This window comes from Mustela nigripes, chromosome 18, assembly GCF_022355385.1.
Source record: "Mustela nigripes isolate SB6536 chromosome 18, MUSNIG.SB6536, whole genome shotgun sequence".
Taxonomy (NCBI): Eukaryota; Metazoa; Chordata; class Mammalia; order Carnivora; family Mustelidae; genus Mustela; species Mustela nigripes.
The window spans coordinates 13,087,149-13,113,024 of record NC_081574.1 but is presented as its reverse complement, the minus strand read 5'-3'; the positions used below and the strand labels follow the sequence as shown (position 1 = coordinate 13,113,024).

Sequence of the window (25,876 nt, the reverse complement as noted above, 5' to 3'; positions counted from 1 at the left end):
CGGAAGTGTGGAATGACCCTCGTGCATCTACGTGCATCTGAAACTAAGATCACATGGTAGGCTGACTACGTGGAATGAAAAACAAAAACTTAAAAAAAAAAAAGGAAGAAAAAGGAAAAAAGAAAATAAAGGGCGTGTGTGTGACACCTAGTACCATTTCTAGACACGTATTTATAAAACGGGCTTTGTTTTGAATGCAGTTTCTGGCAGGAAGAGCATGGCACCGTGGTTTCCCGGTTTGAATGTTCAGGCTCGGATGTCAGCGGCCCATCCCAGGCAGGAAGACTGTCCCCGTTTCGTGCTGTGGCAGATGCCTCTCCAGCGTCCCTGCCATCACAGGCTCCTGGGGTAACACACGTGAGGAGGGCACACTACAGCACGGATGTCAGGCTGTTTAGACAGGATTCGGTGTTAATGGGCACAGCGCATCTAATTTGGAGTAACTCATCTCTTCTAATTTGGAGTCGTTGAGTTTTCCAGATCACCTGCATTTTCCATGCACTAGTTGGGGTCCGTTGTCCACCCTCTCTTGACCTGGCCTGTCTTCCCTCCTTGAGATGGCACATGGATACTTTCCCAGAGTCTCAGAACTGATGTCCGGGAGAGTCATGGGTTTGCCATGGGTGCAGAGCGGAGTTTATTATCAAGAAATGGTTCAGAAGCTCATTCTGAATTTGCTAAATTTGGGTGAGAGATGAGGAAGCACTCGAATGAGAAGCTAGAGACCCATATGTATCTACATAAATGTGTAAAAGCGGAAGCCCATTAATTTACTCTGTACATTTGAACGGAGCTCATGAGAGAGCACACCGTCAGCTCCACAAATATAAAGTTCTAAATGATGAATACATAAGGTTGGTGTGTGATGATGATAGAAAAGTTGACAGAAGATGACAGAAAGATTGCCACCAACCTGCCTGTGTAGGACTCAGAGCATTTAAAAAAAAAAAAAAAAAAAAAAAGGTGTCTTCTTTAACCAGACAGAAGAGCATCAGAATGCTATGCCCAAACAGTTTACCTTTTCTGGGGGTGAGCAAGCAGAGAACTGTGAAATGCCATTTACTAGTCAATAATTTATTCTATTGCCCCATTCAATACACCGGATTTGCTTTTGTGTGCATTCAAGTGTGAGAGCTGTGGTTTCGCTTTGGGTCTAAATGTTTCAAATAATACACTTTTAGTAGGTAAGATCTTATTGACCACCCTGAAATTATTCTAGCTAAGGAACTGTAACATGTGATCATTGTTTCTAAATGGTGTGAATACCAGCATGAAATGGTCCCTACTACTAAGGGAAGGGAGTAACGAGGCTTATCACAGTGTCCTCACACATTAGCTAGTTGGACATCCTTTTCACTGCTTGACAAGTCAATGGAAGAGGAGATGTTGGACAGGAGGCTTATTCAATCAGTAGCACAGAGTTACTCAGTCCGTGAAACAGATCAGTCTACCTCTGAGATTTCAAAGCTGAGTTACAAACCCTCTGGCAGTCTTCCTATCATCCCATCCAGTAGCACGTCCAAGAATATTGGCCACTTCTCTACCAAGTCACAATAGGGACATAATCATGACAAAGAACAAGGAGAGAAACAGCTGCTAAGGAGAAAATGCTATCTCTAGTTTTGAGATGAAGGTTCTTATAGTTCAGAAACTATCTGTGTACCCTAAAAAATCACCCTATTTTATGGGTGACTGATAAGAATCTCAATTTGGGAACTGGGTTTTCTCTTCTTAGACTCATCCTTTCTGATTGTAGGTACAACAATATACCTCAAACGCATCTGCCTGGGACACGTTCTCTGTCTTGACTCCCAGCCAGCTCCTTAAGACCAACATCTTAGAAGGCAGTGCCATCAAGACAAAGACATTTTTCTCATTAACTATATTGCTAATACACCAACTGAGGAAGTCCTGATTGTACAAAGCCAACGAAACTTGAGTAAACATGTACTATCAATATCAGCAACAAAGAATACAAATTGTTAATATTTTCAGCATTGACTCTTGGTGCAGAGAAGTCCAAACTATCTGAGAAAGCAAGTGAGCAAAATTTATAGGGTACTCTTTCCATGAAGCCTGGGCAAGAGCCAGGGATGGGTTCTATCCGGCTCTTCTGTGTAAATAAACATTCACTTGTCTACACCGTTGGTTTTGCTCTCTATTCCTTCAACCAAGAAATAGTTATTGGAAGAGTTCTGTATCCCTGCAACATTCCAGGAGATGTGCGAGCCAAAAAGATAATTAGTTTGCATTTTAGAAAATGCTTCCACATTTTATTCTGTACTCACCGCAATACTGTGGCACATGACTGGTAAACTAAAGTTTGTACTGAGAAAAAATTAATAAAATTAAAACATACAAGGTAAGTCATTGAGCTAATTCTCTTCTTAAAATGTATTTGGTAGGCAGCACAGCGACTATACTTTTATTGGTAGGCAAATTTATTGATTCTGGGTCCTCTGCCAGCTGTTTCTGTCCTAGAGAGCTTCTAATCTCAAGACTTTTAAGGCACTAGGCTAGGGAAAAAGCCGGACATGTACAAGTGGGAATTTGGGCCGAAAAGTTTAATTTCTCTTTGCGAAAGAGGAATTTGTGCAGAAAGCGGATTATAAAGCCTGCAGCAGCTCTACGGACTGGGGTCATGAAAGTCACAGAAAACAGGTATTTTTCAGTTGGGAATGGTGATTCTTGCCCCCCACCCCCACCCAATCTCCTTGTGGTTTTCGTAGAACTCTGACCACTGTCAAACGTCCAGTATCCCTTTCTTTATAAAATCACCAAATACCATTCTCAAGTCGAACTTAGACACACAGTATTGCACAGATACGACGGGGAATGCGACAGATATTACTGGTATTCTGGGAGTGCGCCTGCTCACCAAGATGGCAAACATGGAATACGTCTGACCGGGATTCAGATGCCCCTGCCGCACCCCCCAGCACCTTCACCCAGTCCCGAGTCCAAGACAGGAGGTGGTGAACAGAAATTCTCGTCAAGACTCTGATGGTGAGGGGGTTCAGCTTGCCCATCCACAGTTGCAAATCAGTGCACACGGAATGTGCTTCTCTCTCTCAGCAGAGGGGGTGGCCTGAAAATGGCCTTCCCCGCCCTTCTTCTGCGTGCTTACTTTTGAATGCGTTTTAGTTTCTGAAGCTTAGACAGAAGAGGGGGGCCCTTGCTCTTTCATAAGCAAAGTGTGAAAATGTATAGAAAGAAAAAAAAGATCACTTGTTATTTGAGATAATGATTCTGCGTTACTTAGGTTAAGTGCCTTTTTTTCGTTCTGTCTCATACTGTAACACACTGCTTTGTCAAAATGCAAAAATGTTTCTTAGACATTTTTTTAGTCATGTCTTTTGCTGCCGACATCTAGAGAACATGTGATAAAAGCACATTTTTCTTTTTAAAAAAGCAGTATTTTTGCTCATTTTATTATAAAAATTATTTTTCAAGCACTGGTTTATTAAAACACTCTATTCTCAAATTATAACCCAAATGTCCGTGTGAGTATATTTACATGCATAAATATACACAGCTTTCTATTTAGAAAAATATTTACATAATGCGTTTGGCATTAGTTGCCCTTATTTAACTTATTTAGCTGTGACTTAATAGTTCTACTTTAAACATGATGTGTAATGACTTTTTATATTGGTGAAGATGTGATTGTGATGTATTTAAGTTAATCACAAATTTTATTCTTTAAAACAATGCTTGTCCCTTACAGTCACGAGACTGGCCTGCCAACTCTAACTCTACTTTCACTGCTGTGATGATTCTGAACTAAGTCTGGGGTTCTTGGAGAGTCTGTGAATGGAGAAATAGGTCTTCTTTGTGCACCACACTTTATAAAAAAGGTAGAAATCCTAAATTTGTTTATACTAGTCCAGATCAACTCTACCAATGGAGTATAACCCTTTCTCTAAATTTCCAGACGCGATTAAAATGCATTCGTAGGTCACAAATAAACCACTGTATCAGCTGCAAGAAGTTCATGTGTCAGCAGTCACCCACACGATAAACTTCTATGCACTGTCAATTCCTGGGAACAAATAATGACACATTCAAAAGTGGCCCACAGAGCAGAGCTTGAGTCCTAGACTGTACTAAAAACTTATTGCTCTATTTTTTTTTCCCTCCCTGCTTTTAACTAAACTGAAACCCTACCAACGCCACCATCATTTCCTAAAGGTCTTATTATCAGAGCAGCTCTCCTGCCCAGTCTCGTCTGATGGTAGCACTTTTCCAATACTTTTTTTTTTTTGCCTCTTTGGCAATATAGCCTGCTATCACTTTGAAAATGGTGCAAAGGAAGTGCTTTCCATTAACTTCCAATTTATTCCTTTCCTATTGCGATCCTAAAATGAGCAAAAGGAATGCTAAGAACAGAATTTTAATGTAATTCAATTGAAAAGGTTTGTTCCTCTGACAAAATCATGCTGCTGGGTAACATTCATTTTATTAAAAGGGAATCTGTCAAAAAAGAAAAGCAATTCAAGCTACAGGAGAACTCAGCTTTATGTATAAGATCCATTCCAGAAAGGTTGTACGGAAAATATTTGTATATTGGATCTTTTTTTTCCTACTGACTTTTATTATAATTTTAGAGGTGTACTCCTACAAAAAATACTTCTGCTTCAGCATATCATTGTAAAAATCACACCCAGGAACTCAATATTCATTTCAAGGACTATTTTGCATTTGTCAACATGCCATCTCTGTACATCTAATTTCCCCTTACGGTTTGTGTGATGTTAGTGAAGTGAAGAGTAATCGAAAATGATTTTACATATGCGTTCACTGCAAAGTACATATCCCGTAAAATATACAATGGCTGATTCCCATTTCATTCTGATTGACCTCACAAAATGTGGCTGTTCAAATAGCACACCGTCTGGGCCGCCGCTCACATATTTAGTAAGAAAATATAGTGGCGGCATGAGCCTTGGGCTTTTTCATGCACCTTCCACAGCAACCAGAACTTGCTGATTTGCATTTAGTGGAAAGGTCCTCTGGAGTGCAGTTTAGATTAGGTCTGTATGAAGCAAAACTTTAACCCTGACCGTGAGGCCAATGACGCAGAAGCTTTTCAGAACTTCCCATCGTATGGGTCCCTTCTTTTGTCTAATTTTGTCTTCTTTTTTGGAGAGCGAGGGATCCCCAAATTAGAGAAGCTCCAGGTCCCCCCGAAACCTGGATCTCACCACCCCTTTAGATTATATCGTTATTTTTAGACCACATGATTCTATCACAGCATTTTATAAGCAGAGCAGAATTTGGATATACTTACTCGAAAAACGTTGTCCATCCAGTCTCATCGCTCTTAGTGGCTAAAAGGCCACTATTGCCATGGTAAGTAAACAAAACTAATTCTAGTCCTTGAGCGGTCATGCTTTTCAGACATCCATTCGTTCCTATCGTCAACCATATCACTTGGTTATCTGGAGACACCACGCGTACTGGCATCCGATTTGGGTCCCGTCTAATTCTAAGAGTATTACCGCTGCTGTCTGTCACAGCGGTGATATCGTTATCATTGCTGTAGCTGAAATTGTACAGGTAGTCGCCAGTGACTAAACTTACAGTATACTGGTGAGTGCCATTGATGTCAAAGATATAGAGTTCCTGGTCAGTTGGAGAGGCAACTTCGTAAAAGTTCATAGAGTTAAGGAAAGGCTTGTTCTTTGACACAGCCCGGATCCGAATGTTGCCCAGGTCCGCGATGTACAGGGTGCCATCCGGGGAGGCAGCCAAGGAAGACGGGGCACTGAGCTTGGCATCTTTGGCGTAGCCATCTCCGCTCTGGTAGCAGTCACAGTTGGCGTCATTTTTGCAGTCACACTCGGACGGTATCCCCGCCACCAGCGAGATCTCCCCGTCCGTGGTGACCTGCCTTATCCGGTTAATTTTCTTTTCGTCGGTCTCGGTGATGTACAGGACCCCGCTGTAGGACACGGCGATGGCGGTGGCGGATTCCAGGGTCGTCTGGACCGCGTGCTTCCCCGCGGAATATTCCACCCCTGGCACCTGGCAGTGCATGGGCCGTCCAGCGGCGATGCGCACTTGGCGGTTCTCTGTGATTTGCAGGACGACGTTATTATCCAGGACATAAATAGAGTTATCCATGGGGTTAATGGCGAGGTCAGTGGGCCACTCCAGACGCACCTTCAGAGAAAAGAAATGGTCCGGTTAGTCAGTTTCTGTGCCGCAGTTAATTTGCCGGAAGAGTGAATTAGACCGTTTAAGGAAATTACCCTTAATTTGATAAACTGTTTTAACATTGTTCCCTGAAATAGCTACTGTAAAGTAAACTTAAAAATTTCGAGGTGAGACAAATGCAGGAAATAACGTTTTAGCTAAAAATGCAGCTCACTGGAAGACTTGCAAGTTACAGCCAAAAAGCAACCTCTAAGCAGTGAGTTAATAGGTTTCAATGAGATATGAACACCTACGTTCCTTCGGCTGTAATAAGCACCAGACGTCGAGGCTTTCTAGGTTATGAATACATTAGTGTTCTATTGTGTTTTCAATCAGGCCAACAGGAAAGTCCCTCATTCTAAATACAAGTCCCTTGGGACTAATCATAGTGGGTTCTTTCTACTGCTTAAAGAGCTCATGCAATCAAAAGATTAGAGATTTAAGCTGTTTTGTTCTTTCTGGAATATCTGCCTGCTGCTACTTTACTGGTATTTTATTTCGAATGCTTTAGCATTTCTTCATGCTAATTGTTCCGTAATCTCATTGAATTCATCAAATGCAGAACCATAGAAGAAAATAACTTTTTATTAGCTCCTGAGATACATTTAAACGGAACAGCTCTAATACCACAAATGCCACACATGGTATATATGCAGTTTATTACGGGGCCATCCCAGACTACTGACTTAGTCAACCGAGACGCCTAGAAAGGAAACAAACAATGCAGCTTAAGATTTTAGCTACCTGGCTGATGTGCATGCTGGTGTCACAAGTTAAAGGTCTGGCTGAAGTCAGATCGTTGGAGCCCAGGAGAGTTGATATGATTCCATTTTGATCAACTTTTCTGATCATGGTTCCGTCAACAAAGTAGATCAATCCATTCTTATCAATCGCCATTCCTTTTCCAAGAGAAGTAAGCGTGACCAATTTTTTCAAACGGGATGCATTTTTTTGGGCTCATGATCAAATTCAATGTTCAACCCCAGGGATAATATAGGTGATAGGTAGCAGGTCAGATTGTAGATTGCAAATACATTAGGAAAAACCCAACAGAGGCATTTGTAACACACATCTATGTAAAATGTAGTAAGGAAATAACTGAAATTTGTAAGAATCTCTACTTGGTGTATGAATCACATAGGTGCTCCCTGTATCTTAAATATAAAATTGTAACTTCTGTATAATATTGTTGTCTATCAATTACAGAAACAGGTCAAATTCTCTTACTCTGAACTTAGAATAAATGTATTCTCACAAAAATAGATCTGAGCCAAGGTTAGTGTTTCATTGACCTTGTTACAATGAAATTTGCTATTATGAATAATTCAGTACAACAAATGCCTTTTTCCAGTCCTTATTCACATAACAGTTGCCAGCTATAATGAAAAACAAAACAAAAAAAAGCCCCAAACCAAAAAACATTATAATGAATGGCATAATACATGAGCAAGGAGTCAGTCCCAACTGGTTTAAAAGCTAGAAACCTTTATCACATAGAATTTTAGCTCTTGTTACCTCCAGAAATTCCTCCCAGCAAGCATTTTTTCCCATGGCATAGAAACAAAAGTTTAATAGCTCTGAACTGGGTGAGGACTAATAGCGTTGCTTAGTGATGGTATTTACAGAGGTCTGGGACTCATTCCTGACAAAGAGATTCCAGGACAATGAAAGAATCTGGACACTTCCTTGAAGTTTAACAGGATGTGACCTGAATAATATGGACCCGTTGCTTTCTTCTTTGGAAAGGTGAAAAAAAAAAAAAAAAGGAATGATAAAAAAATGCCACGAACCCAATATTTACTGTAAAATCAACTTAGGATTCTAGCAGTTTCACACTACATGGCTTTTCAAAACACGGGATGTGAAACTGCTTTCTAGAACACAGTTGAGCGTAAACCGTTAGACTCAGCATTAAACACAATCAGGCACTAACTGGGTTTTCTGTATTATTATTATTTTTTTAATAAAAAGAAATCTTCAAATTGGTAAATGCCAGTACCTTTGGGACTCATGAGGGTTGCTTCAATGGCCTTCCCCCCATCTCCACATCTGGCTTCGTCGAATGGAAGGCATTGCTCCCCTGTCCCAGCGACGACTTCAGCATTTTTAGTCAAATCTTTTGTACCCGTAAGTGACTTTGGGCGATAAATTCTGCGGGTGTTAGTGTCAGAAACATACAAATCTCCTGTGACTGGATCGGTTGCCAGGTAGTATCTGTGAGCTGGGTTGCTGCTGTAAAAAAAGGAAAGGATCATACGTAAACATCTCAAGACGGTTACCCCTAACACGGGGAGACTCAAGAGCAAAACAAAACAGATCATGAGAAACTGATTATAAACTGTTATTAAAGACTGGAAAACGAACAGCATATTTAAGAACGACTTCAAAGAATGAATGAGAAGAGTTGGAAGCGAGCTCTGATAGGACTCTGTTCCTCCCTTGCCTGTTGCGGAGGATTTAATTATTAAATTTATTAGAGCGGCCATCTTGAAAATAATTCCCTTTGGAAGGCGAGATGTTTTTAGCCTAAAATGGAGAGAGAAGCAAGTTCTCTAAACCCTGTTAGTTCAATGAAAAGCCATTAATAAAGTGCCCTCGAGTGACAGACATAAGGTTGATTCCATGGGAAGGGTGCCTGTCTGACTCCAGTGAAGGAGAAGGTACCACTGATTTCCCTCACTCCTTAGCACAGGGAGGTCTCCTGTTTTGCTACAAATCCAAATCCCACAGACATCTGCCCCTGACAAAATGTAGAGTCGTCTGTCCTGTGTCTGGATCGGTTGCAAGGTAGTATCTGTGAGCTGTCTGTCCTGGTTGCTCTATCGTCATCCAGAACGGTGATCTGATGCAGTTACGTTTGTCTTGAACTAGGGGGTGAAATACTAAAATAAGGTCACTCATGTGGAGGGGGCCGTCTCAGTCGGGGGCCGTCTCAGTCGGGGGCCTCGTGCTGTGAGCCGGAATGGCGACCCATCAGTTCTACTTGTAAAGCTGTAAGTGAAGCTGCTCTGAGACCTGTCTCTGAATTTGGTGAGATGTAGGCATTTGTTCACAAAACACAGCACCTCAATTTTATACATTCCAAGTAATGCAAGTGTGAAATATGTTATGTCCCCCTACCTGTAAAGAGTGGTAAGACAGACATCATCAAGGAATGGGTGAATTATGACACTTAGTTGGAATTAGAAAGTTAATCTCTTGATAAACACGCAACACCACATTCTTAGGATTAATGTAATTTTGTACATGGTGCAAATAATGCCTTCTGGAAAAAAATTCTAAAAAGAGTTAAATAACTTGGTGTCCCCATAAAGACATCAACAGATAAGAATCCAACAGATTCCACATTATCTTGACGATAAACTTGATTTTACTCACTCTTTCTTACTCTCTCTACACATGTGCACGCTCGCGCGCACACACACACATACACTTTTCCATTTATTTTATATGTGAATATCTAAAAGATGTAGTGAAAGTTGAATTATATGAAAGTGTTGATTCCAAATAATGATGTAGTAGTCTTTTCATTACTATTAGGTTCTAATGAGACAATTCCCACTACTTAATGCCCTTCCTCTTAAGTGGTGAATACATGTACTTTGGGGCCCCTGTGAGAGTCTGCTGTTAAAATAGCAAGTTCTAGGTTTCTCTAGTGGGCCTCACATTGGTGGCCGCCCAGCTGGATGGTCACATGTGGAATCTGCATGGAATCTTCTGGAAATCTGAAAAGGCCTATGGCTATGATGTGGATTTACAGGGAAACACTGAGACACACACAGCCTTGAATACCTTCAGGTTTCGGGTCTCCTTTCTACTCTTCAATATTTTTTGGTGACAAGAGACATATTTGAGCTAGAAGTTTTGAGTGGGGGAACATGTATAAAAGGGTGAACAGTGAAACAAAGGCCTCAAAGAGATACAAGTCATCTGAGGTAAAACCATTTCAGACATACTGGGTTTTACCAAATGATCACCTTGCCGTGTTGTTATGTCACTTTTCTAAATTGATGCCTGAAATTTTAAAGGCACAGAAATACTGGGTTCCATAATGTGGTAGATTGTTACTTGGTAATGAAGCAAAAAGCTACAACATATCAATATAACCTTCAGGGCAACTTTAAGAGGTTATTTTCCCCCTACAAACAGCCCGATATGGACAGGGCTGGTCTTTCCGATCTACGGTTGGTGACAGGGTTGCGACTCATTCCAACTGGGTCTATTTTGAGAGACGTGACACTGGAGAGACTTCTCTAGTCTCTTCTGATCTCTCCAATTATATACTAATTATAAATAGCCAGAGAGCTGGTTATGAAAACACACACACACACACACACACACACACACACACACTCTGTTTCCTTGCTGGTTGTAAATCTATGAACATGACCTCTGGACCAGACTGTCAGGGTCTGAATCCCAGCTTCTTCACTCACTAACGGTGTGATGATAACAATAATACACACTTCATGGGATGCTGACAGGGTTACAGCCGCTAATACAGGTGCGATGCTTAGAACAGTGTCTAGTACATAATACATACTCAGAGAGCGTTAGCTATTCTGCACACTTGGTTCTGTCCTTCCCCCTCTCACACCGCCGTCTTTTGCCTTGGACCTCCCTATGGCAGAGAAGCGCGAGACTGACTGTTCACCGCTTCCACCCTGACTGGCTTTCTGAAAATGTTCCTAGGGAAAAAATGACTATCTAAACTTGGAGACATTCACACTGGTTTCCTTGGTCCTGCTGTTACGCTTATAAGATCCTGAACTATTAAAACAACGCAGACCTCTTCTTTAAACACCCACTTGGAATTGCTTCTAGAGTAATGATGATAAAGGCAAATGAATAATGCAACCCAATGTAAATTCAGTCGGAGTTAGGTATTCATATGAAATACCTTTATAAAGCCACAAGGTCACTTTCAAGAAAATAGGATCAAGAAGTCTCTCTTTCTTTCACATGCACAAAGGGTGGAAATGCACCATCTTCAGGAGAGCAAGCTGGGGTCTCTTTTTTCTCAGGGTTGAAGTAATATCATCAATCGTTCCTCTGAATTTTCAAAGCCAGATGACTTGGTCTCCAAATGCATATGGTTTGGCTCAAGGACAAAGACCTTGTTTGGGGTACTCTGGGAATATTGAGTAATTTTTCAAGTGGAGGGTAATATGCCAAATTACTCATTTGAATGACATCCAAGCCCAGGATAGGGGGACTTAATCATGAAGTGCTTTTCACCCTCTTTAGGAATCTTTTCTAAAATATCTGTTGAAAGGCTATTTGTGGAAAAATCCTTCAAGAGCAACTTCTGGGAGACAGTTTCAAAAATAAAGAATATTAATTCAATTTTTCAATCCAAAGACATACAAAAACAACCCAAAGCTCAGATCATGATCTTCCCATCTGTTTAACCCACTTATAAACTGTGCAGAACTGTACAAAATGAAAAGGGAAAGAATTCTCCCTTGCCTTTCTTATCTCTAATATTCCTTGATAAAAAAGCATATATCCTTTTATACTTTTTATTATGCTACAAATAGGTACCTATTTATAGACCCATACGTACTTTGGCACAAAAGCTGTTCTGCACCTTGCCTTTTTTATTTAATAGTGTACAAGGGAGAATTTTAATACCAAGCTGTTCTAACTATATAAATCATGGCTTTACAACAAAGGAGAATAAAAACTTCAGGACCCTGATGAAGAATGATGTAAAGAAAGGGGCACCTGGGTGGCTCAGTTGGTTAAGCATCTGACTCTTGATTTCAGCTCAGGTCATGATCTTAGGGTTGTGAGATCGAGCCCAGCATGTAGCTCTGTGCTCAGCAGGAAGTCTGCTTGAGATTCTCTCTCTCCCTCTGCCCCTCCTGCCATAGGCTTGTGTGCACTCTCTCCCAAAGAAATAAAATCTTAAAGAATGGTATAAAAAAATTACACGTGATTTTTCATGACGTCCCTCATTTTGAGAATAAAACAGCAGATTTTTGAGGTGGCTGCTTGAGCTATAAGACATGAGTCCAAAAAAACCCGGACATTCAAGTCCTAAGATTTGCTTTTACTGACGTCATCTTTACTCCAGTGGGATAGTAATAAGAGAATGTCCAAAGTGGGGCTTATATTTGCCATTTCCCGTCCTGAAGCATCTCCTTCTTTGAAGACGCAGGGATGTCTCAATCAAGCAACATATGTCTGCCAAAAGAAAGCTCTAATTTTGCACACAACTCCATTGTCCAGAATAACAAATGTGGAGGAGTATGCGGTCTTGGAGAAGAGAGTTTACCTCTGGAAATATCCCCCCACAGAATGGTGGGGAATGAGAACCATGCAGCCTAGCGTGGTGGGTGACAGCTGCTTCTGAGAGCCCAGCTCCTTCTAAATGAAAAGAGGGATCAGTACCAAAGCGCGAAAACTTGGAAACTTTCAGCTGACTGCACGCAGAAAAGCTCTGACAATATATGGGATGGATCTGGGGTTCAAGGAGCCCGATATAAGCAGAGCTTTCTGATAGCGGGCTAGTACTTGCGCTCTGGCTTCCTGAAAAGCCAAAGCCCTTGAGAGGCTGGTGTGCGAGCACAAATCGATGGTGAGTTTTCAGGTCAGTCAAAGGTCTCTTGTGGAGGGGCGCCCGGGTGGCTCAGTGGGTTAAGCCACTGCCTTCGGCTCAGGTCATGATCTCAGGGTCCTGGGATCGAGTCTCGCATCGGGCTCTCTGCTCGGCAGGGAGCCTGCTTCCCTCTCTCTCTCTCTGCCTGCCTCTCTGTCTACTTGTGATTTCTCTCTGTCAAATAAATAAATAAAATCTTTAAAAAAAAAAAAAAAAAGGTCTCTTGTGGAAAACGGGAGGCTACAGTGACCGAGGGCTGGAGCATGGATGGTTTGTGGGAGTCTCTGCTCACCAGGAGAAGCACCATGGTCCTCTTCTACAACTGATTGAGATGTTCATTTCAGAGAGGCTTAGGATAACATTGAGGTTTTGACTAAGGATGGCAAAATCAAAGCAAGATAAAAACCTTTAGTAACCTGCTCCTTGGAAGACTGACCCTGCCCTGCCTAGATGACCATGATTCCCAAGCGAACTTCTCCATGGACACAGATCCAGCTGTAAACACAGACTAGATGAGTTACTCATTCTGTCATCATTCAGCTTTCGTAGACTAGAGAGATATTTGCAAAGAACAAGCTATAGAAGAGATGTCATTAGCACTTTCATCTTTTTATTGGAAATTGTGCCAGAGCCCTTAGAACACAGAAAAGCGTAAATCATATTTATGGATAACAATAAAGTGCCTCTTTTCTGGGGTCTGAAACTTTTTATACTTGCAAGCAGGGCTTTGGGATGTGGTATTTCTGTGTCTGTTTGATTTTTAAATATGAAGTCAATAAGAAGTGCTGAATCAAGCTTTTATAATCTTGTATTTAAACTTTAATTGATTCAAGTTCACAGACCTGTGATTGGCATTTTCTTTGATCTCTTAATTGGTAATATAAAATTCACAAAGTTTGATTTTTAGGCTCACATATTTTATGGCCTCTTAACTGGGATTGCTTAATTAATTTAAGTTCCTTTATTTTGGAATTTTAGAGAATTGGAACAGAGATGAGCTAAAATTTATTGCCTACAAAAGGAGTTTGTTAGCAAACTCATACTATAAACCTACAGGAGAGATATTTAGCATAGCTAAGAGATCTTTAAAATTTTAAGGCTTTCAGAAGCTTCCTTTTATGTAAAAAATTTTGTGTGTTGATTGATTAGTATTTATATCCGTTCATTCAAGTATAGCTTGAGACTTTTATTTGATATGATATCCTGGCAGCACTTATTATATTTGGTATGACAGAATACTCTGGATTTTAAAATAAAAAGACTATGTGTTTTTATATTTATTTTGTTATTTAATATTTTCATTAATTATGTTCCCCATTAGTCCAATTCATGAGACTCTTTAATAGTATACAAAACTAGTAAATGACCAGAATCATGCATTTTTATATATTACTTAATCATTAACTGCCTACACTGTTCATTTTTGTATATTTAGATGTATTTTCAATATCTTTTTCCTCCTATCATCTGTTCCTAAGCCCCTTATGACTTTGATGCTAGCCAGCACAGTGGGGATAAAGAGAAAGCCAACAGTATCCTATCAACTACGACGAGGAAGAGAACATAGGCAAATAGGAAGAAGCACCTGGAAAGAATTTTATTTTTTTAAGCAAAATAGAGAAGCTCCAGTGAGTTGACATATTTTGCCTTTGTGAAGTCCGTTTTGATTAATTAGTTATTGAGCAAATGGAATCCCTATTTTTGTCCTCTCTTTTTTATCATCTTCTTCTTCATCACCCTTATATAGTATGTTCATTCTCTGCCTTCCTTTATATTATGGGTGGGTTTCCTTCCTTGCTAGCCATACTCTTTCAGGTACCTAGCATCTCATGGTTTCAGGCAACAGCTTTCTAACCGATCCTCAAATCATCCTGAACACTGGTATCAGACTCATCTTCCTCGAGGGCCATTTTGAGTATGCCGCCATCTTGTTCAAGGTCAGAAAATGGCTGTCCACTATATCTGTTGTCCTACAGGACAGAAGAGCGATTCCTTAGAGCACTCAAGGCCCTAAGCAATCTAACCCTACCCTGACTTTTTACCTGTATCTCTTACTATTTCCCACATGGATCCCCTGCTCCACCCAGGTAAATCTGACTCCTCTTAGAACACGTCTTGCTCATGCCTTTCACAAACCCCAGTAACGTCCCTTGTTCTGTATTCTTTCCTCACAACTGCCTCCCAACGCCTTTCTTCCTGTTGCTCTGTTTAAGCAGACTTCATTTTCAGACCTAGGTCAAATATCACCTTCCAGAGACATTTCACTTATCACACCCCATCCCCAGTAATCTTTTCCCTCACAGAATTCCTCTCACAGTATAAGCCCTGGACATAACAAAGTGCCAAAGCAGGATACTGATAATGTTACTTAGTTTGTTACTTATATATCTTGTTTCCCCTACTAGATTGTTTAGTTCTGAGAGCATGGATTTTCTTACATTATTATTTGTCAAAGTTGCCTAGTACATGGGAAGTGATCAGTCAACACTGATTTAGCGAGCATGAATATCAATATAAAACCCAAACAGTGTGTTTTACATGCATGGAGCAAAAGGAAATGCAGGAGCTCACACTTAGCCAGGATAACGTGCGGAGGAGAAAGGTTAAGGAGGGTCATGAGAGAGGGAGCATAGTGAGTATCACTGCCCGACAGCAGGAGTTAGTACATAAAGAGCTCATATTAGAAAGTATTGTTAATAATAATGGAGCTCGAACCTCTAATCAATGTAGTTTTTTTTTCCCCCCAGGGAGAGAGATTATAGCTCTAAGTAATTTGTCCAATGATTGTGAAATAAATCTAGCTTTTTGTGTACCCAGGGAATTATCCCACAGAATTCTAGCCATTTGGACACATAAAAAACGGACTGCGCGGTGTCGTGCAATGAACACGCTGTTCAGAGTGGTTCAAATCCCTGTTCCCCACTTCTTAGTTATGTATCTTGGGGAAAAAATGCTTCCTCCTCCCCAAAGCTTCCTTGAGTTTCAGTGACCTCATCTGGAACCCCAAAGGACTATTGTTTGGATCTGCAATAAAGTATATAAAACGTCTGGCACCGAGCCTGGCAGGTGAAGGGCTGGTTTGTTAAAAAGGAGCTGCTTTGATCGTTCTTTCTGTATGGCCTCCAGCATTTTCACATTTAGTTGGTGTGTGCACGGGTCTGTCTTCCCTCTTTCCTCCACAGTTACCAAGAAGGCGAGGCCAGAACAATTTTGATATTTTGCTGTGGATTCTAATAGCAGAGCTTCGTGTGCTCAGCAGTCTGGAGAAATTTACTGTTAATCTTAGCACGTGGCGAGCTATTAGCTGAGAGCACAAGCTCCATAGGGCATCTCATTCAGCACAAACTCAATAGGGCATCTCGGGGAAAGGTCCTGGGGCCATGCCTGGTCATACGGATATACACCAGCTTCTCATCTTCTGGGGGAACCTTGTCTCTCATTCCCTCCTTGTCAATCTCTGCAACATTGTTCCAGTGGGTAATGCTGATGTGCTCATCTCAAGGATGTCACATAAACTATTTCTAATTTTTCTACCCGATATCATTTCATTAGATCCTTTACTGGCCAAATGAGATCCAGCAGGTGCAACAAGTCTAGCTTTTTTGGTGAGCTTTACTTTAAAATATATTACTTTTTTTCCCTTTTTTGTTGCCCTGTGGGAAGTTTTTTAGTCAAAACACTCTATACACAAGCTTTTGCTTTGCCTTCTCTACCTAAGGACACATTGCAAGTGGGATCTGAAAAACTTCTGAGCTCACACACTTGTTTCAACTGTTCTCATCCTAAACTTGGAAGAAAGTCTTTTCCTTCATAATGGTGTCCATGAAAACATTACTTCTTAAAACGCAAATCTAGTGACTCTCTCAACTTGGGACAATATAAATGACCACGGTGATGAAATTTACCAGGAAGTTAACAAAGCTCAAGTATTAGGATTCCTTCGTACGGTTCCTTACAAGCCCGGTGAGGCCCCAGGGAACACGATCACATGATCTTACATTTTAAAAAATTTGCCACAGTAAAACATTTCTCAGATTCTTTTTCTTAAACAGAATCTCCCCAATTGAATAAGCTTTGGGCCCAATAAACCAAACTAAATGTCGTGAAGTCTCCTACTCTGCTTCAAATTTTGTTCTGTTCAATATGGCTTAGATTATGTGAGCCAGTAACTGATGTCTAGAAATATATTTATTCTATGGACATGTTCCTTATAATTTCTTTTTTTTTTTGGTGACAAAATTTATTTTATTAACTAACTTGAAAATAGCTTTTCAGATTATGTTGCATAATGGAATTTGCAACATGCTACATATGAATGGTTCATTTAAGCAGTTTTCATTCCTCAGATGTTCTGTGATACTGAGTTTCCTCTCTCATGATGAAATGTTCTTAGAAAATGATGTCAGAGAGTCACATCAACATGTAAAAAGGACATTTGAAAATACACAGTAACCTTTTAGGAAGATGCTTACCTATGTCTAAAATCTTTATTTCTTGGTGGAAGCAGATAAAAAGGTGGGGGGAAAAAAAGCACAGTTAGAAAAAGTTTCTAAAATATAATGAGTTGCATACTGAGATTTTAATTATTTGAATGGAAAATTGCCAACTTAAGCAGAAATAACACTGGAAAGGAATTTCGTAAGCCAAGGCTTATCAAATAATTAACAGAATAGGATGATTTTAATAATCGCACTTAAATAAACAAGGCAAAGCAACAATTTGTAACTTTAACTTTTGGTATTATGGCTAACGGTTTAACCCAACTTGAAGATCCAATATTCTAATGGAAAGTTATTGCCTTACTCTTATGTCCTGATACTGTAGGGAAATATTCTCTCTTCATTTCAACCCATGTGACATAAAAGAGTAACAACCTATATCAAGAAGTATTCTGAAGAACTAAAGGAGTTTAAAAGTCATAGTTCTCTCCTATTGGAGCACAGAAAATGCCCTGAAATCAGTAAGACATTTTCTATGTTGGGTGCCTTTACACTCCTGTATACATTTATGGCACAGAATATATATGTTGTGCTTTTCCTGACTTTAACCAAGAATCTGACTTTTTTTCAGGAAGAATTTTAAACATTGGGAAGGTATACTTAAATAAATAAATTGGTCTATTAGACTAAACACTTTTTCTTATAAAGGCAGGCTCAGCTTTGGTAACAATCCCAAATTAAGGGGCTGCCTGTCTGGCTCAGGTGGAGGACCACACAAGTCTTGATCCCTGGGTTGTAAGTTCAAGCCCCATGCTGGGTGCAGAGATTACTTAAAAAATAAAATCTTAAAAAAAAAAAAAAACAAATTAAGGAAAGACATACCTTAGTTCTAAAACACTTGTTACATTTCCAGAAGGGAATATTCGCCGAACATAGTTGAAATCCCCTACATACAGGCTGCCATCGATCCCGCAAGCTAATGCAACCGGGGCCAACAATTTATTACCATCGGCCTGACCATTGCAACTGGGGCATGAGATGCTGCGCCTCCGGCCATTTCCCATGATGCTACTGACAACCGGAGGCTGTTGGGAGATGAACTGGTTTTCCCCATTGCCCTTGTACAGTATGCCTGGAAGACACAAAATGCATTGTTCTTGTAATACAAAGCAGAAAGATGAAAAGTAAACATGCTCACTCTAGGTGTAACTATAATTCAGTGCTTTGTGGATATAGACTGGGAACATTTACTTCAAGTTCTCTCGGAAAGAACAAGAACTCTATTTATTTAACCTGGTGTAAAATATCATTTGGCAAAACACAAAGGATATATATGAAAAGTGCTGTCTGTTATGCATGTAAGAGAGGGCTGGTGAAAGAAACAGAGGACTAATCAGCAAAATTAAAAGCCCAAATTGTCGACATCGGTGGTTCTCAAACTTGGCTACACAGTGGGACAGACTGGGTCTGTTCCACTGACGCTTGGATCTCATCCTGAGAGCTCCTGATTTAACCGGTCTGAGGGCAGGCTTTTAGGAAAACATTCCAGATAGTGTGCCTGGACGGCTTAGGCGGTTGGGTGTCTTCCTTTGGGTCAGGTCATGATCTCAGGGTCCTGGGATCAAGCTCCAGGTCAGGCTCCCTGCTCAGTGAGGAGTCTGCTGCACCTGCTTCCTCTGCCCCCGCCCCACTTGCGTGTGCACTCTCTCTCTCTGTCAAGTAAATAAATGAAAAAAAATTTTTTTAAAGATTTTATTTATTTGACAGAGAGAGCAAGAGAGCACAAGCAAGGAGAACAGCAGAGGGAGAGGGAGAAGCAGGTTCCCGCTGAGCAGGGAGCCTGGGCTGGATCCCAGGATCCGGGGAACCCGACCTGAGCTGAAGGCAGATGCCCAATAGCCTGAGCAAACCAGGTGCCCCAATAAATAACATCTTAAAATAAAAAAAAAAAAAAAACCTAAATCTCCAGATGACCCTAATGTGCAACCAAATTTGAGAACCATTCTACATGTTCTTCAGGGAATAATAAGTTTTCCAATTGCTTAACGATGTTATACTATTATGAATTAATCCAACCAACAAAAATGTGCACCAGCAATATGAATTTCTTCCTTCTGAGTGTATCACTGAATTTAAAAATTTAAAAATTACTTTATAGAAAATAAATTTAGACAGTGAGTGTCAAACCCCCTATATACTATTATGCTGCCAAAGAACGTTCTTCCTGGTTATACTCGTAACCGACACGAAGATGCATATACACGCCGTCATTAAAAATTCCAAACATAGCAAAGCTGTTATGGAAGGGCAACTTATTATTTAAGGAGAATTCTGCTTTTAGGCATGCAAGTGCCAATCCTACTTAAGACACAATGTCAGTTTGCGCCATTAGGGTCCTCAATGAAAATCTGAGAAAAAAAAAAATCCTAGAAGAATAGTAAATATTTTCATATTTAGAAACTGGATTTGAGTTGTGATTCTAATTTTATTCACTCTCCATTATTATCTAGAGAGCAGATCAGTGGTTTCCTCCTGGCCTGAGGTACCCTGGATGGTCAGCTGTCACTGTATTTCATGACACTTTGCAGAGGGATATTATCTGTATACACCGTCTGTTGCTTGGACTTCAGAGTTGTACGTATTATATATTTATTGAATGTCCTCTATTTCAAAGCAGTTCTTCAAGCCAATGCTTATACTTTTTAGCAGCTACACGGTTAAAAGAATTAATCCATGAAAGTACAAACAGGAAACTCAAGAATGCGTTTTTTTCCTCCCACTTCGGGATAATTTTAAAATGAAGAAGAGATCAGAATGATTATGTTCTTCTTATAGCTTAGCACATTTTTAGGTGGATTCTATGATTACTTTGAAATGCTTTTTGAGTGATGTAATAATCACAGAAAATTTACATAAAGAAATCAGAGAAGATCAAATTTAAAGAAAAATAAGCCAAATAAGGCTGGACCGAACACGTGAAAAGCCTTTTGCCTTGAATCTTCAAAGAATACATTAATGTTACCTAAGATCCTTCTTTCTGCGATTATGTTATTTGACAATTATGGAACTCTATTTTCCTGGAAAGGCCAGGTCTGTAAGTTTCATGCAAGAATGCTACAAGCCAGCCTACTGTTCTGCTCAGCCTGATGTATTCAGTCATTATTTTAAACAATTGGTCCTTCATGATTCTCCTCTATTATGACAGAAGAAAAAGACGAACATTAGAATATTTACTTCCACGTTCCAGGCCTGCAAACACCTGTCACTGTCTCCATTTCGGCCTTCTCTTCATCTTTAATACGTTTCATAGCTCACCCTGCTTGTCACGATTACAAATCACTTTGTTTAGTCAATTAGACACATGTCACTTTGAGAAGCCACTCCTTGTTAAACGGTTCTTGGATAAAATTTGAAATCACAAGCAGTTTACCCCCTGAATTAGGTCACCTCACATTTTTAAAACAACATATATTTTATAATTTATAGCAATTTGTGGAGGACAGAATTTGGGGTAGCCTAGCTTCTACAGCTGACCTGATATTTTAATAAAAGCAAACTATATATTATCCTGGTAGAGGGTGTGTGTGTGTGTGTGTGTGTGTGAGACAGAGAGAGAGAGAGAGAGAGAGAGAGAGACACAGAGTATCTAAATTTCTCAAATCCACCTGAATTCTAAACTCAGTTTTGGGTATTGTAACAGTGTAATTCACCATTGTTACAAAGTGGGTTTAAGGCATGGGCTTTCTGGAGCTCTCTGCCTGTTGACCCCCTACCAGCTCATAATCTCTTGGCAAAATCCTGGGGCTCTGAACTTGACCCTATATTCTCACAATAACTAAAATGTTTCTAGAGAGGTTCCCCTGGTTTGGTTTATAAAGAAATTCTGAAGGAATCTAGCAATATGTCAAATTGTGTGAAATATCATTTCACATCATTTAATCGGGAGCAGCCAGGGGCACATTGGGCATGTGGCTTTGCATTTTGAAAGCCTGTGACTGTGCCTGGTGTTCCCAACATGACAGACGGAAAAGCACGGCTTCAGACCCGGCTGATGATTAGGGATAACATATGGAGTGTCCTTCTTGGTTAGGAGCCTCGCTTTTCCCAAGCGTGTGCTGCACGTGGCACTAGCTATGGGCTCTGCTCCCAAACCTTCGGGCACACTCACTGAATGGCAACCCGATGTTCAGAATACAGCTGGACCGGGCGAAGAGCTCAGTGCTGCTGTAAGGTAGGAAACGGGTGGAGGGTTTTTCTCTATCGATTTGCTCGGTACGATTCTCTTCTAGAGGCCAGACACCAGCGTTCTCCAGCACTGGCTTGGACACTACTGTACATTCATTATGTTTGGAAATCGAAAATGTACCCTCTCCAGCTCTGACAACAAAATTTTTTAAATAAAAAGAACAGATATCAAAGTAACATTAATCTGAAAAAGTGACCAATACTCATAAACATTTAGTTGTATTTCGTGCTCAATTCAAAACTCTGAACCTTCCAAAAACCTTTGTGAAGTCCAAGGTAGAGATTTTACCACAACTGGGAAATCTCCTATTGGAAAGGGAGATTTGGCAAGGCAGGGTAGAGAGGTACTAGCATAATATGGTTTAGGATGGGGGGCTAGAGGAAGTCACCTTAAGGTTCTGCTTTTCTAGAAAATACTTAGGTGTAGGCGGCATGAGGGCAAAACGTCAAACACACAGTGAGGACAAGAGAGTTCGTTTAATATAAACCACATTCTTTATGAGATTATGCCAGTCAAGTTTTGTAAAATAATTTATATCTCCCGTGATATATGAAATATCTGTTGTCAGAGAATATTCCTTTATAGTATAAGGTTTACTATGAGTAATCCCTCTCAATCCTTGCTTTCTTCTCAGATTATTCCTTTATTTTTCCTAATAATTACAAAGTAAGAGCATATGGAACCCAATCTGAGCAGGAGAACAATTTTTTCTCACATATAATCTAAGAAGAACTGAAAAAAAGTCTACATGCTCAGAATAGGCTAATTACTTAAGGATTAAGATCTATCAGAAATATTTCAGTAAAGTCACGTGGATTTTTTTTTTTTTTACTTTAAAAAAAGTTCCCCCTCCCTCCATTTTTGGTAAACTTCCTAAAGCACTCTCTATAATAAGCACTCTGGGCTTATTATAGAGTTAGACACTGCTGGGTGAATCTGTGTGAAGACTACCACATAGAGTACTTTCAGTGCAGCACCAAAGTCATTTACATTCAAGTGGGAGAACTATTTTGGTGATGAATTTATGACGGATTCAAAGTTCACAAGAAGATTAGGTTTTTCCCACCTCAGACTGGTAGAGTCTTTAAAAATCTATCTTTATTTTTTCTACTAATTCTAATCCTACAGCATGCAGAAGATAAAATGTTGCCACAATCTATTCAAGGCAAGTGGTATTAACTACAAACAAGATCTTACCATTCTGAACGTCCAACACATGATGTTTATCTAATGTCCAACCACCCATGTTGGAAGCGTCTAATTCATAGCCTTGTAAAATGGCGGTCCTCTTTTCCCACAGAGTCAGGTCCAGACATGACTCGTATTCGTATCCAACCGACACTGGAATCAAGACAAAGCATAGTACATCTTCTCAACTTTTTTTGATAAAATTTATTTATTGCAATTTATTATTTTGATAAAACTGCTTTTTTCCACAGTTGTGTTCTAAGACTCTATTTCCACTCATTTATGCGTGGAGATTATTTTTATATGAAAAGATCTGACAACACAGAAGGTGTTTTTCTAAGAAACTATCTTCAAATATTATTTTTCTATTGATTTGATCGGAAACTAGTATTTTTTTCCCCTCACACCATTTCTTTCCCAAGGGGTTCACAGCACAAGATGAAGACCAGATTGGGCACCTGGTTAAGCAATTAGATCTGATAAATCAGCCCCAGGTGGTGATCAGATGATAACAACTAAAAATAATATTTGCTATCTGAGTAAGTAGAGCTGTTTAGTTTCCAAGAGTATTAAAAGTTGCACAAAATGTTTATGACAAGTCAGGTTCAATACAGCAGAGAAGATAGTATGATCATGACGACATATTCACATGTTACTATCAGGACTGAACGGTAATGCTAGCTGTAAATTACTGTGAACAAGTCACCAATAAAAAGCTTCAGAGTTCTTATGAAACATGGATTTTAAGATTTAGAACAAAGTGAAAGGAGAAGCAGCAATTATCTGATTGATAGGAACTGAGTCAAACCCAAGTTATACATTAATTTCAGAATAAAATATCTAGAATATTCTCTGGTAAAAATGAATAGAACAAAAAGTATCCATCAGTTTTTGCTGGTCTCAACCTGAGCATGAAGCTAGACCATATATATGTCAACACACCAATCTCTGATCACGTTGTCCCGTCATTCCGTAAGCAATGGGCTTTTAAGAATGTCATTCTACAAAACTGATTCCTAGTCAAAAGAGCTGAAATAATTTTGGGACACAAATATTGTCTATATCCTTTTAAATATCATTATGTGTTGAATCAACCCTATTAGATACAGACCACATTAAAAAAAAAAAGGGTAAGGAAAGCTAAGGAGATAAGTTTAGCAAAAAACAAAAGGTGAAAAAGTAAGCAGGACAGTGAGGAGAAATTGGAATCTCATTCAGAACATTTTTGAAGACAGAATTTCAGCCAGAAAAGAAGGGATATTTTCTCCACATCACAGGGAATACAGTCCCTTTTCCCATGGCAGGTCTCCACCAACCAGCTTAAAATTCCCCAAGGTCCACCTTACTGTCTTCCCATCTGTTTATCCAGTGATTTCCATGGGTGACAGTCGACTTCATGGGAGTTCTGACTCCAAGACAATTATTTTGACGCAGACTATATCGATGTGGAACTTACCAACAGCTTCCGACAGACCATAGACCTTTTGGTTATAGGCGTCTGTTTTATCCCATATAAAAGTATAGGCCAGGTTTGGCGAGGCAGGAAACCACTTCTGAAAGAGTCTTCCTACCACAGCCACCATAAGGTGAACCTTCATTAAATTAAACGGTATGACAGACTGGGTCATGGTGATCTTGAGAACTGACTTATATCCCGCCGCTCTGGAGCTCAAGTAGGAAAGTTTCAAATCTGTTCCTGGAATGGTCGTTTCTTCATGGAGCACCTAGGTGTGCATAAAGTAGAAACTTCAAACTTGGGTCACAGGTGAACCATTAGCTAAAATAGATTTAAAGGAAATGAGCCCAGCAACTAAAATAGGACAGCAAAGACACATCTGAGCTGTTACTTTATTCGATAATTAAAAATAACTCTGCTGCCAGCCCAATTTTTCTCCTCCTCAAAGCTTCTTGTCACTCACTCAAGTTCATCACACCTCAGGTGCTACTTCTCATACAGGACACAGAGCCGACACGCACGGACTTTATTAGCTCATAGTCACAGCAGACTCTGACTAACCCATCGTTCACCCCTGTCATCCTGGAGAATTTGAGCAGACATTTGTAAGATGGTTAGCCCAGAGCAGGGATGCCGTCTGGGCCAAAGTTCTGGCCTATGACAGCTGCCTCATTTAGGGATTAGACCTACATCTATGGCCTTGGCAGCTGAATGGTCACAGCCTAGAAAGACAGGAGTGGGTACAGAAAAGACCAATTCCATTGGGTTAAATTGTAGTGAACTCCATACCCATGCTGAGAGGTAATATAACAGACGCATATTCTCATAATTAGTTAAATGCTGAGCGAGGACTCACTGCTGGTTTTTGATATGATGGTAGATGGACTAAGAGGTCAGAGCTGCATAAATTCTCCCGGAGAGAACAACTAGTATGTTATTGAACACACACACAAGTCCCTCAATGTGTACTTCTTGAGTTGAAACTGGACTGTGAAAAGTTAAAATAATTCCCTGCCTAAGAATGCTCTCCTTTTTAGATTTTAAAAGATCATATTCTTAACCCCACAATTGACCCATCTCTGTGACTGGCTCATTGAACATCAACAAATTTATATCGACCTATGCCAAAGTATTTTAGAAATATTACATTATTTTGAAAATGTATTTGTGTAGCATATAACGTCTTTTCCTGACAGCGCAGATGCTAATGACCACTGCTAAGCTCCTATTTGGCTAACAACGGTAGGTTTTCAGAGGTTTACTACCCTATGTATCTTGCAAAGTACAAGGCCGTCTAGGCTCAAGACTTTGCACCAAGAAGTCACCATTCTGTCCACCAAGAATTAAATAACATTCTCCAAGATTTCCCCATGTTGGCTGACCAAGATTCATTATTTAGACTGTTAGAAAAAATACATAGCATAGCAATGTAGCGGTGAGTAGAATCCAGTCCTCTTGCAGAGAACAGTTGGGATTGATGGGTTATTTGTCGTCTCCAAATTGCAATGACTGCTGTAGGGCCCAGGACAGTGAGGCTGTAGTGGTCAGTCTGCGTATAAGCGAGTAGCACCAGAGAATGAGCTGAGCAAACCACCACTGTGGCGGGGGGCCAGTGGTGGCGTCAAGAGCAATGGTATGCGGTCCCATGGACGAAGAAGGCATAGCTCTACTCAGCACCAGCTCACAACTGTGGGGTTTTCCTTATGGAACATGCGCACTGACTTCGGCCACAGAGACTCTGAAGC

The 25,876-nt window shown here is 40.1% G+C and overlaps 1 protein-coding gene across 7 annotated transcripts in view; it reads right to left on the bottom strand.

The window, feature by feature from the left end:
* Window positions 1–25,876, bottom strand: part of TENM3 (teneurin transmembrane protein 3) — a 433,328-nt gene that overhangs the window by 27,685 nt on the left and 379,767 nt on the right. For 5 of the 7 annotated variants that reach the window (XM_059384375.1, XM_059384376.1, XM_059384377.1 and 2 more), the window contains 7 exons: window positions 24,132–24,399; window positions 22,685–22,828; window positions 18,124–18,373; window positions 17,275–17,295; window positions 8,198–8,430; window positions 6,943–7,097; window positions 5,291–6,165 (listed from right to left, as the gene is read on the bottom strand). In XM_059384375.1, the coding sequence (XP_059240358.1) occupies window positions 5,291–6,165; window positions 6,943–7,097; window positions 8,198–8,430; window positions 17,275–17,295; window positions 18,124–18,373; window positions 22,685–22,828; window positions 24,132–24,399 (1,946 nt within the window). The remainder of the gene's footprint in view (window positions 1–5,290; window positions 6,166–6,942; window positions 7,098–8,197; window positions 8,431–17,274; window positions 17,296–18,123; window positions 18,374–22,684; window positions 22,829–24,131; window positions 24,400–25,876) is intronic. The other 2 variants (XM_059384378.1, XM_059384381.1) reach the window with 1 other exon arrangement.